The sequence below is a fragment of the Symsagittifera roscoffensis genome, chromosome 5 (assembly GCF_963678635.1).
Source record: "Symsagittifera roscoffensis chromosome 5, txSymRosc1.1, whole genome shotgun sequence".
Taxonomy (NCBI): Eukaryota; Metazoa; Xenacoelomorpha; order Acoela; family Convolutidae; genus Symsagittifera; species Symsagittifera roscoffensis.
Window position 1 is genome coordinate 19,898,387 of NC_087066.1, and position 12,869 is coordinate 19,911,255.

At 36.5% G+C, this 12,869-nt stretch overlaps 1 protein-coding gene across 1 annotated transcript; it reads right to left on the minus strand.

The window, feature by feature from the left end:
- Positions 1-432: 432 nt before the first annotated feature.
- LOC134845792 (homeotic protein caudal-like) lies at positions 433-9,954 on the minus strand. Its single transcript, XM_063862874.1, has 3 exons — positions 8,477-9,954; positions 7,646-7,952; positions 433-2,851 (listed from the first exon to the last, which is right to left on the minus strand). The coding sequence occupies exons 1-3, from the start codon at positions 8,990-8,992 to the stop codon at positions 2,424-2,426; spliced, it is 1,251 nt and encodes a 416-aa protein (XP_063718944.1). The 5' UTR covers positions 8,993-9,954; the 3' UTR covers positions 433-2,423.
- Between the last annotated feature and the right edge of the window lie 2,915 nt (positions 9,955-12,869).

Sequence of the window (12,869 nt, forward strand, 5' to 3'; positions counted from 1 at the left end):
TTTACAACAGGCTCTTTTCGAATTCTAACAACCTGCTGTTGTTGTAAATTTGTTAAATGCGCTCTTTTATCCGGCTTTTCATTTTCTATTCTAGTTATCCTTCGCGCTTTTGCGGGATCCAAGTTTTTATCCCTCCTTGGTGATAACAATATGAATACAATTTAACGCATCCCGATAAGTTTTACCATTGCCACAAAAAATATAGTTAAGATGAATGTATGAAAGCCCCATAAACCGATATTTTCAGAAATCAAAATCTCTTGAAGTCGTTGCTTAAAAAATTTTGAATAGAAAGAAAATTATTTCTGTGATTGTAAGGTTGTTTTAGTGAAAGGTAGTTGTTGCTGTTTTGCTCAGTTGAAAACTAACTAACATTTAAATCTAAATTAACTTTGATAAAGCAAATATTTAAACTTATTTAGAATCATTGCGAAGAAAAAGAGAGTAGAAATAGGACTTAAAAATGATTCTATAGCCGTATAAAATGAATTTTTAAGCAAATGCTTATGCTTTATTATTTTAATTAATTAACCATTAAACGGACATCAGTTTGAAATGATCAGAGAGTTTGTTTCGATGTTTCGAATGGAATGCTTGGTTGCAGATGTTTTTTTTTCACCTCCAATGGAAAACCTTCAGTTGAACTTCTTTTCTTGGCCTCATTGTGTAAAAATGCTATTTTACAGATCTTTCATCAATTTTAGGGCACGTTTGCTATTTTTTTGCAGACTGCTGTTGATTAAAGCTGGTAGTTTTTCGATCCAGTTTAGATCTCGTTTGTATATTGCACTTAAAGTTGATAGTTGAGTTAGTTTCAATATTTGAAATGAGTAATCTCAAGAAGAGATCCCGTCGATAGTTTAATCTTCAGATTTCTCCACTCAATTCTGACACGGGGGGTGAAAATCAGGGATATCCTTCATTTCTTCATAGACCCTTCAGTTTAGCCCAGGTGGGTCGAATTAGGTCCAACCGAGCTGATAAGTTGTACACACCTGTGTTTTCGGAACCCAGGACATAAATTTCTTCTGGCTTCGCACTTTTGGGTATGAGTTTCTTCTGTTTTGCAAATTGGGGTATAAGTGTTGACGATGTTTGTTTCCGGGAAGGGGAGACAGCACATTGCAGGTATTTCACAAGTATTTCACAGGGTTCAAACAGACCTAAATCGACTTTGGAGTTGGATCATAAATTAGATTGCGGTGCAGGCGAACAGTGTGTTAGTCTTCGCATATTTATTTGTAACGTTCCAGTGTGAAATTCAAGTGTCATTCAAACTCGCCTTTCATTCAGTCGGCGTTGTAAATTTTATCTCCGATTTTCGTCTGCGCCACAAATGCTTCCTGTTACCTGTGGCTGGTACTTTAATTGTGTATTGTAAATTTATTGAAAAATTTCCAAGTTGTAAGCTGGAATTGTACGACTTGTTTGAGTTGGTTTAAGTTTGTTTTTGTTGTTTTTATTTGAATGTACATTTATTCACTCTAAGATTTCCAGCTGCGTGGCTGCGGCGACTGAGCTGTGAAGTGTTCTCGAATCCAATTTACGACTGGCGTTTCAGACTCTAATCGAATTAAACTTCATCTAAAACAACCCAGATCCTAATCACCTTTCGCCATGATCCGCCAAGAACCCCAGCTGCGACAAAACAATCCCGTTTGATCTACTTTTGGGTATCCATATCAAACGACCAACTTAAACCCAGTCAAAAGAAAGAATCCGCTCAAATCTCAGCACCCAAATTGGAACCCCAGATCAGCTCTCAAACCCCAAGTCAAGTCTCTTTCTTTTAAATTCGTCAAATCAGATTTCCAAGTATCTCGCATAACTCGCTCCCGTTTCTTCTTTACTATTGTTTGCGACAAAATTGAGTCAAGTTAACCCTATTGAAAACTCCAGACTAGATCTCCCCACGTTGAGTGAAGGAAAACAGGGTTCTCAGGTTCCTCGAACTTCAAATAACCGACTCTAATCTGACAAATCAAGATCTTCCTTTCATTCCAATTTCAGAATCGAATTTGTGAAATCCACCCTTTAAAGTCTGTATGTCTAATTTCAAGAATTTCATTAAACTTGAAACTGTGTACAAGTTTTAAGGAGGTTGAAATTTCTAATCTTGCGGTCAGCCGAAAATTATTACTTGGCTTCTGGCCTATGTTCGTCAGAAGCGGTGCTCTGAAAAAAGTTCAGTTTCTTGAGCAATCGCTGAAGTGGTTTGAAAAAAAACAGGCTTTGTTCAACTTTTTCCGCCAGCAGGTAAATTGATTACAATATAGGGTTGCAGTGATATCGTACAAAAATAGTTCTCTGTAAAACGTTCTCTGATTGAGGTTTATGAGCTAAAAGTTGTCCTCATTTCAACGAAGAAAGGTTTATGAAGTACCGACCATTACGTAACTATTGCGTTGATGATTACGTAATTATCATGACATCTTCGCCCCGTATAACTCATTCGAAGGCGGCCGTAGTAAGCTATTGTTTTCGCTTTTGATTAGAGGTAACTGAACACCGTTATGACATGTGTTTTGGGAACCAGGTGATAATGATTGGTGTTTAGCAGGTGACCTTAACTGGTTTTCTTCATCTTCATCGTCTATTTCATTATCGGAGTCTTCGATGTCTGAAGAACTGTGATTCCCGCCTCCAGGAACCTTTCGGGACACCTTTCGTTCCTTAGCTCGTCGGTTCTGGAACCAGATCTTAACTTGTCGCTCGCTTAAGCCGACTTGCATGGCCAGTTCGGACTTGCGTCGGATGGTGATGTATTGCGCACTTCGGAATTCGTTCTCGAGTTCGGCTCGTTGACGGTCGGTGTAGACAACTCGATATTTGTCTTTTGTTCTTGTCTTTCCTAAAAAATAAGAAAATTTGACAAATTAATTCGGCGATTTATTTTATGGAACAACATGAACCTTCATTTTCCTCAATAAACATGCATTGAAAAAGTATTTAGAATTGACCTGCTTATTTACACAGCAGATGAGTTTTCATTCATACTTTGAGTGAAGAAAAACAATAATAAATTAGGATAAAATTCAATCGATTTGAATCGGCTCATTAAAGATGTCGAGTGTTTATTGTTTTCAGAGGGTCTTCTTCCGATTCAAGCCACTGGAATGCGACAGAATAAAATCACTGGTCTGTGGAAAATTTTCCCACTTTTAAGAAAGGAGTTTTTATTGATATGACACCTTTTGCAAGACACTAGAGATTTGTACACCATGGTCGAGGATTTTATATGTAGCAGACTCGCTCAGCTTAAGATAATTTACGATGAGTAAAAATCAGTCAATTGATAAATAAATTCACCTAAGCTACGATACAATTTTGGCTCACATTAGAAGAAAAAATTTAAAAAAATAGCCAAAAATGAGCTTTTAGATAATTAAAAATTATTGTTATGTTCTAATGAAAATAATTGCTCAGGGTAAACACTTTTTGTGGAAAAATTAACTCCTTTCAACTTTTCTTTCAAAAAACAGAACAAAAATCTGCGCACTCTTTAGATCTTTGCAGTTTAGCCTTGATTTTTCAATTGAAGATTAAAATATGATTATTTAATTGCTGCTTGCCGGGATAATAACCGGGCGAATTAATCCAAAAAAGTGTTAACATATCAATGATTGTTGGGTTAGAATTTAGTTCTTAAACTGTGTCAGGTAAAGAAAGGCTGCTGATTTTTTAATCAAAAATACTAAGCCTTCCTTTGAAGTCTTAAATTCCTCATTTTGCCGATTCCCATTCGGTTTAGATTTGGGCAAAATTAATCACGAAATGGGGAAAAGAACACCCTAAGATGTTTGCGCACAAAGTCTATTTTCAGGTCACCGAGGCAAATTTTGAGACAAATCCAAATTTCTGACGTAATTACGAAAATTTGAGTCATAAACATAACTACGCATTCTAAATCCTAGTCAAAACTTTTCCTGTGTTTAGCCGTTTTTATAATCTTTTAAACTAGAACAAAACGAGATTGAAGATTTTAAGACCTATTTTTCAACAAGTTCCGGTTTATATTAAACCAAGTCAAACACTTAGTTTATAAGTTAATTGCCAAAAGAGCAATGAACCACTAAAGCATGTCTTAAGATACACCTTTTCTTCTTCTTCTTAAACAGGTGATTTTTGAGGGAGAAGAAAGAAGGCTTGCGGAGGCTTCTAATTTAAAATCAATTCTAGTTGCGCTACTTGCATCGATGTTAAAACGATTAATTCATCAATTTTAAGTTGCTCTCTTAATTTTTCTCTCTTCTGTATTTCCAGGGTTTTCCAATTGCTAAGAGTTAATTTAAACATCTTTTTGCGCAGGTTGTTTCGGGTTAGCTACCCTTTAGCGCGGATTTCTAGCAGATGAGACCAGAAAGTAAACGGTTGGGTAAAATTGTTTTTTAGCAAATTCAGATTTATGTTTGGAGTCCCAAATTGCTCTAAGGTGTGAGCAGGCTATAAAAGTGGGGAAAAGTTATCCTAGCCCAACTGATTGGACGGAACGCAGTGTGCACTGGTGTATCCTGCTATGATCACAGGTAATCTCAGGTGGAGCTGATTAGACTAACTTTAACTACCCTTTGCAGTTAGGCCCGATTGCTAATTAGGTGTTAATGGTTATTTAAAACAATCTTTAATGTATATTCTTAGATCCCCACATAGTATCGTCTCCCCCGCTGCGTCCCGCGTCTCGGCCAAGTTCAAAGTCGAAGGGAGTCTGGGTTGGAATGGGAAAAAGAGGAAAAATGGAAAAAAGGGGGTGATTTCTGGATTTGCTGGACATCAAATGGGGAGATAATCCGGCGTTAATGTGAGGCGAGGGGTGCCAGTCTCACACATTAGGGGGACATCATGCTAACAAGGATGATCTGGTCTCAATTGCAGCTTTCAATATGCAAATTTTTTACAAGTTCAAACTTTAATTTTGAATTTTTTCATGTAGCTTATTTTCTTAATTGTGCGATTCTATCCTCTGTTTCTGGCTTTTTTCAAGTTATTACTGATGTTTAAAAAAAAATCGAACAAGAACTGTTATTAAAAAAAACTTTAAGAACCTCACAATAAATCAAATCTGTTCAATTACAAAAAATCGCAGAAAACTTGTAGGAAAATGACAGTTGCCTTCTCGATATTGTTCGTAGCAATTTGAGTTTTCGTGTCATTCTTTTGACCGGTTTTAAAACAGGCCTTCATAATTGACCTCTGCTTTAATTTTCCACCCTTTGCTTTTTATTAATTTTCATTTAGTGGTAAGAATTGGGCGCGAACAAAAACTGTCCAATAATGTTTGGTTTATGGCATGTTTTAGTGCGCCTTAAACAGGCAATCAGGGACGGAAACATATAAAATACAATTTAGTATAGATGATCGTACATTTCTGTCGTGTTTTAGAAAGCCAAAAGCTGAAAAAGCTTAAAAGAAGAGGTTAAATATGATCAAAAAAGCGAGGCCAGGTTGTATCGTGAGGTCGTAAAATCATAAAATTCATTGTTTTTTCTTCACGCTGGGATTTTTCACGTTTCTGATGTGTGATCAAATTGAATGCATGTGCATTTTAAACATTGACAGTCATCTGTTTTCGCTACCGGCGAAGAGAAAAGACCAGGTGCATTATCAAGCAGAGAGAATCATAAAAAGACATCGTTTTAAACACATTCAATCAACGCAGAGCGGGAAAAGAATCCAACTTATATACATCCCTGTAACTAAAATACAAACAAATCAGAAACCACTTTGCAAAGCAACCAAAAAGGAAAGCATCGAAAAAAGTGAAGTCATAATCATCTTGGGATTGAGAATAAATTTGAAAAAAAAAACTGTTGATAATTTTTGGCGCATTTTTTGAGCAAACTTTCCCATATTTATGACATAAATGGAAAAAATAGCTGTTCTTCAAACAAACTGGTACTATGAGTGTGGCATAACTGTTGAATCATTTTTAAAAATTTTTAAAAATATAGCTTTACTGAAATATACTGAAAAAACATTAAATCGAACAATTAGCTTCGGGACAAAATAGGATGACAACGTTTAGAAAAGCTTAAATGTCCATTTACTAATACTGCTGCGCAGAAGGGATTTTGAGTTAAAACTTCCAAAGTCCGAAGTCAGTACAAATTAACTGAGCGACAGTTAATCTTCTGGATTTTTCCGGCCAAATCGGCGCTGGCGGCCGTAAAACATGGATTTTGGTCAAATCCGGCTGCTAGTAAAAGCACCCAACGCAGTTTCTTTAAATCAGCCTGGATGTTGCTACAACAATAAAAGCGTTGATGAAAAATCGATGAAGCTTCACTAGGACAAAATCAATTATACAGCTACTTTCAACTGCAAATCAAAAATTGGGCAATTTTGTTCTTTAATTGAAATTGATGACCTAAAAAACGTCTAAAAATGTTTCGAAATTATTTCACAAATAAAAATGATGGCCAAAAATCAATCTCAAAAGGGTTTTGAATTTATGTCAGAATCAAGCGACCTTTGTTTTGTGAAATTAAGCTCTTTCTTAGGCATTATGCTTTTTCGAGGTTTTATAAAGAGTTTTAATAGGCCTGGAAGCTGCAAGAAACAAATGACATAATAAATTTTGAAAGTTCAGGGGTTTAAGGGGCTGAAGGAAGCTTCCATATGACTTTTAGAAGAACTCATTTTGCCATGCAATTTTGCCAAAAAATTCAATAATCACTATTTATGGCAAATTCGTAGTCTTAAAACATCTTGGTTCTCATTAAGAGTTCAAATGAGTCAAAAATTCCAAATGAAGAGACAAGACGTATACGGACACCTATCATTACTGAGACATCAAAGCAATCACGGTCGGCATAATGCGTGATATAGACGAGAATATACATATAAGCGAAGAATGACAATTGGAGCAAAAATTCAAAGTTATATTAAGATACTAATGCGAATTAAAACTCATTTACAATACCACAATAATAACTTACAATTCAACCACTTAATCGCTTTGAACTTTTTTAATTGGTCACTCAAAAAACACAAAAGTAGACAAAAGTCAGCATAAGGTATTTTCCAGACCAAAGCCAGATATCTGGAATTCCTGTTGCGCTAAAGACTCAGCGTTCTAGATGTAGAAGCAATAGCAGTTTGAAATTTAACATTTTCAAGAGACTAAAATTTACGCAAAATAAATAATTGCAGGTATTTTGACCGCCAGATTAAAGATGTTTTCTTTGAAGTAGCTGTAATCTTATACTTTGTTTTGCGATTTTTTTTGGGAAATACTACAATTAAGAAGATAATCCATACGCTACTTGAAGATATGATAATATTTGATCCTAAGTTTTTGACGACAAAGCTCGACAAAAAAAGGCTGGAAAAGATTAAGATCGTGGTTTTGTGGTTGGTTACCGAAAAGAGGAAAACAGCGAAGATTTGGTGGTTTGTTTGTTTTCCAAAATATTGCAAATATGAAGCTAACAACGGTGTGTGATTGTTGTAGAGCTAATTGCAAGCTACATCAAAACAAAAATCATGAAAATGGGTTAAAAAAAGCAGGTAAAAATCTATCACTTTATGAGAATTTTTTTTTTGTAAGTTCCCCTTTAAATGTCAAACTAGATCATAAAAAACTTTATACAATAAAATTGATCATTTTAACCAAAGAAAACAGTAATTTTTTTTCTAAATTACTAACCGGTTGTTGGGTTATATCTGAAAGTTGAACTGGAGTGATCCCCGTACATCTCCGCTGCCGCGACTGATGCAGCATAGGGATGGTGTGGACTGACGAATGGGTTTTGACCCGGATGTACCCCTGGATGTCCGCCTGGTGCCATGGGGTTTCCGGCTGCCGGGTGTGTCATGTAGAATGGCATGGCGTGCATGGCGGCTGCGGCTGCTGCGGCGGTGGAGTTGTGGTGGTGTTGTGCGGCTGCGGCGTCTCCTCCCGCAACCACGGCATTCATTATGTTCAGGTTGCATCCTCTGTACGCGGCCGCAACCTAGAAAGAAAACAAGATTATTTAAGCTTTTCTTTTAAACGAATTCTCCACGAGAGAAAAAGGATCAAAAATCCAGCTGTTGTAATGCCCCTATACTTAAGAAGTAAATGCATTTGATTATTTTTTTTAAAAATTATTTCTGTTATTTCTATTTTCTATAAAAAACTTATTTTAATTATAATTTTACTTTTAACGTCTTAAACGTCAAATCATTTTTTCGTCTGAAAGCTGAAACTGAACTTTTATTATCAAAAAACTGAAATCAAATATATGCGCTTAAGACCACTATTGAGATAGAATTTTTCTAAACGCTATCAGCTTGAAAAGATGAGCTGAGCTAAAAAAAAAAACATCAAAAATGTTCATAATTTTTTTAAATAGTTTTATTTCTCTTTTAACCTAATTATTTTACGCATTCCAAACTTTGTTGAATATTCTTTCACTTTTTTGTCAATACGTTTCGGGAAAAACTGTTTTTATCTAATTTGAAGAAAACTGTAATTAAATAATTTGTGTTTATTTACCTGTTCAGCGGATGTGAATTGCGTGCCGTACGCATTCCTGGCGTGCGCCCACGATGCATTCGGGTGAACAGCCGACGCAGCGAACGAGTTGCGAGAGGCCGGGTGCATCATGCCAGTCGCCTGGTTATGACTCGCGGCCGCAACAGCCAAGTAGGAGTTGGGCATGGTCGGTGGCCAGGCTCCGGCGGCGTCGACCGAGGCTGCATTCTGAGCCGCTGTTCGGAGCTCGGTGAACTGCGAGTGAGGGTTGTTCGGGTCGACTGGGCTATGATCCGAGTGGAGTTTCAACCCTGTCGGACTGTGATGGTCGGCTGCGAACTTCAACGAGTGATGAGTGTTGCCGGACAGTCCGGGTATGGTGGATCCGGATCCCGGGTAGTTGCCGGCCGGGTTGTTGACGAGTGCACTGGACGCGACATTGGAGAAGTTGTGTGCTAGGTGATGGATCCAGCCGGTCTGGATGGATTCCCGGCTCATACTGTCGATGACTTCGGAATTACCACCGTCGAGATGCATTTTATTGCGAATATTATATCAAATTTACAACGTAATGGCCGTTACAGACCAGAATTGCGGCTATAAATGTGGTTGTAAACGAGTTTTAGAGCTGATCAGAGCTGGCAATATAATTTTTGAAAAAGTCTGGATCCGGTTTATGGTTCTGTGCAGGATTGTATGAAGCTTTTGTGTGATACTCTGTTCTTCTGCTTTTTTCTCCCTTCGGGCGGCGAGCAGTTAGATCTATCTTGTCAAATCAGAATTCAACAAGCCTCTCTATGCTTTAAACATATCATAAACACGCCAGACCAATAGAATTACGACTTCGCAATACTCGATTCTGATTGGCCAATGAACCACAGGTAGGTATATTCCCGATTCTTTCAACAAGAACAGGTATTCTTCCAAAGTGCAATCTCTTTTGTACTCTTAAGCCGAAAAATGGATTTATCCGCGGTTGTTTTTCCTTTATTTTCTCTGTACAATAAGTAGGCGACAACACCGACACCCTTTGAATTGACTTAAATTGTAGTCTAATAGTATAATAGTATTGTAGTTGTTGTAGCCTGCTCTGAGGTATGGGAATTATTTTGATGTTTTGATTAGCTAACTGGAAAATTCAAAGATAACTAGAAAGGTAATTTAGAGTGCGGTTCGAATTACTAACCCGTCGTTTACCTTTCAATCTATCAGGAATTAATGACCGAAATATGTTGATTAGGTTCGATCAGATATGATAAGCGAAAACATCAACAGGTAAGCTTAAGGAGAGTCCGATTATTTTGGGGATTCCAGGTAGTCAAAATGGGGTCGTAATTGTATCAATCAACAGTGTGTTTCCACTTGGACTCCTTACAGAATCATTAGCTGATGTTCGATCAAAATAAAAGCGTTTTTTTTTTTGAAAAAAAATAATTTGGAAAATCTAGTATATAGAAGAGTAATGGTTATATTTATTTTCTTCTAGAATTTATGCGGATAACTTTGCATGAATTGGAAGGCTGAAGCTTAAATTTTTCTGATTTCAACAGGTTAGAATTATGAAGTTTCGGGTCAGCTTTTTGAACATTTTTATAGTTTTTGAATCAACATAAAAATGCACTAGCTATTAAGTAAATGACATAAAAAGTCCATGAAAGGGTAATTGTTTTATTGATGATTCGTTCTAAGTGTGTGACGTTTTTCGAGTAATCTCGACTTTTATTATCATGTTTTGATTATTTTCATCGGAACATTGACTTCGTTTGATGATCCGAAACTTAACTTGGCCGATGAGCATTCGATCGAAAACTTGAAAGAGTTGTAATTGATGTTCTGGACGTGCGAAGTGGCTCTTCGCCGCCGGCTGAAAAATTGGTTTTGGTTTGAGAAGTTTATTGAAAAGAAAACAAAGTACAAGGCAGAGCCGCGACTTATTTGATTGGTATAAATATCAAAGACCAGGTGTATTATTGCCGATATTTAAAAGTTATAACAATTGTCTCGAAGCGTTTTCAGCAATTACAAATGACAATCTGAATAGCAAATGGCTATTTGGATTGTAAGTTTTCGGTCTAAAAGACGACAAAAAATGAGACGAAAACTTATTGTTGCCTTAAAATATATCACAAAAACGGCATGCAAATTGAAAATAGTCTACATCATTAATTTATCATCAAGCTTTAAAAAAATTATTTGAAACTTTTCAACTGTAAGGCGACAGAATTAAAAGATTTTTTTTCTGCCAAATTCTTGGCATCATTACTGAATTTTCTGGAAATTTAGACATTTTTGTCAATTGCCTATGAATTATTGGTAACGGGCTTCAAATGTCCCCTCAACAATTTTGTTGGTCCAAAGTATTTATCTATCGCCCTAATAGCGTGTCGTCCTACTGTTTTGTCTTCTGGTTTGGCGAAAGTGTGCCGGATAAACGAGCATAACCATTGATAATGTGACTTCAAAAGAAACTCGCCGAAGACACAAATACGCGAGACTATCTGAAATGCCAGTTAGAGCTCAAAAGTTGCTTTTTGAAGTTTTTATGAGCTGTTTAACAAGAAAGCGTTAATTAAAGCTATCCGATTGAGATATATTTACAAAGACTTCTGATTCCAACAAAACAACATGTGTTTTTAAGGTTAAACACATAAATATAACACTAACAGATCAAGTCCCTCAAACCCTAATGCCTATCTAAAATTTACCCAATACACCCCCCCCCCCCTGTTTTCTTGGGACTGTTTGAAGGTCCCCTGCCTCAACTCTCAACTACGCTAGTGTATATAGAAGTAACGCATTTCGCCTCTAGATTTTGACAAACAATTCCCTATAAATGTTTGTTTTTGAACACTGAATAAAGCTCTCAAACTAGACATCTGAAGAAAACTTGATACTGCAGAGCTCACTTCTTGAAATTACAAGAAAAGTATTGGCCGCCAAAACAAAAACACAATAAACCACTGAAATAAAGTCAGAAAACAGAAAAGAACTCTCGACAGCCTCGAAACATTTACAAAACCCAGAAAAAATTACAGGGGTTCTAAAAGATTAAGCTAGTGGCATTTAACAACAAGCTGGGCTTTTATGCTCTTTGAGAGGAGCATTTTACTTGTCTAGACCTCTTTCATCTTAGGGTAAACAGAAGTGCAAATGGGTAATAGGTGCGTTCAGTTTGTTAGGTATTTCCAAGGGGTACGGCTGTCTCTAGGAAAAGTGACGAGTTGTCGCGATACATCTGCTGCATCTGGCTGCTTGTAGGAGCGGTGGTAAAGTGCTTACGTCTCTGCTTCTCAATCGAAAGGTCGGATGATCGAGGCCCACCATGATCCGTACTCGTTGCCTGAGGGTGAGGCAACATTACCCAGCCCAGAAAAATAACCAAAAAATTGCAACTAGTTCTTAAGCAGACGCACAACAGCGTTTCTGCGTTATGAGGTTTCCCTTGTGGATAAATCGTTTCAAAAAGGTTTACTGACAACCGAGAAGATCCTTCTTGACAAGTGATCATCTGACGCAAACGATGATTGCCTTTTAGCATTTTTCAGACAGTAATCAATTATAAGGAAGGAACTTTGTACTAAAGTGGTTTTTTAACGTGATTTCAGAAACATCAGAGAAAGTATAAAAGTGAGTGAAAGATAGAAAAAAAGTCATATTTGTTAAGTTGAAGCTTTCTGCCTTTCCATGTTTAATTTATCTTTTCGCTCATTGACGTGAAACCTCAAGTTTTTGAGACAGTTTTCTTTTTGGTAATGGTCTTGATATGAATTTATATTTTGAGCTTGAGTTGAACAATATGTCGTAGTTTTTGAAACTTTCATCGGTTGACAGTTTAAACAAGATTGCCGGTTGCTGTGCAATTAACACAGAAAGTTCCGACCACAGATTTAAAAAAAAAACTATATTTTCTATTTTTTTTTCCTCAATTTGATTAGCTTTTTAGCACCTGCTTAGAGCAGATCAGATAAGTTCAAAGTTTCTTAGAACTTAAAAAAGAATTTTGTTTAACTACAGTTATCTGAGCAAACTATTGACTAAAAATCAAATCAATTTAAAAGTTTTTGCATCCTTTATGAAACGCTTAGCCAAGCTTTGAGAGTTAGTTTTCCACAGCTATAAACTCGTTATTTTGAAGCAAACTTAAAAGCTGCTCTTATTTGAAAGCAAACTTATTGCTTGCTTATTTGCTTTATTTACTCCAAAATAACTGAAAAGCATCAAATTAAATGATGTTTCCGACAGAAGTCGAGCGATGCAAGACTGAAAGAGTTTTAATACGATAAACAATGGGAACCATTCTGATGATTGTTTAGTGAACCTGATTATGGGTAAAAGCAAAAATTTTTTAACACACCCAATCACAGAATCCGTCCATTTTTTCTGGTCGGTACAAAAATAAATTGTTAATCAGTTT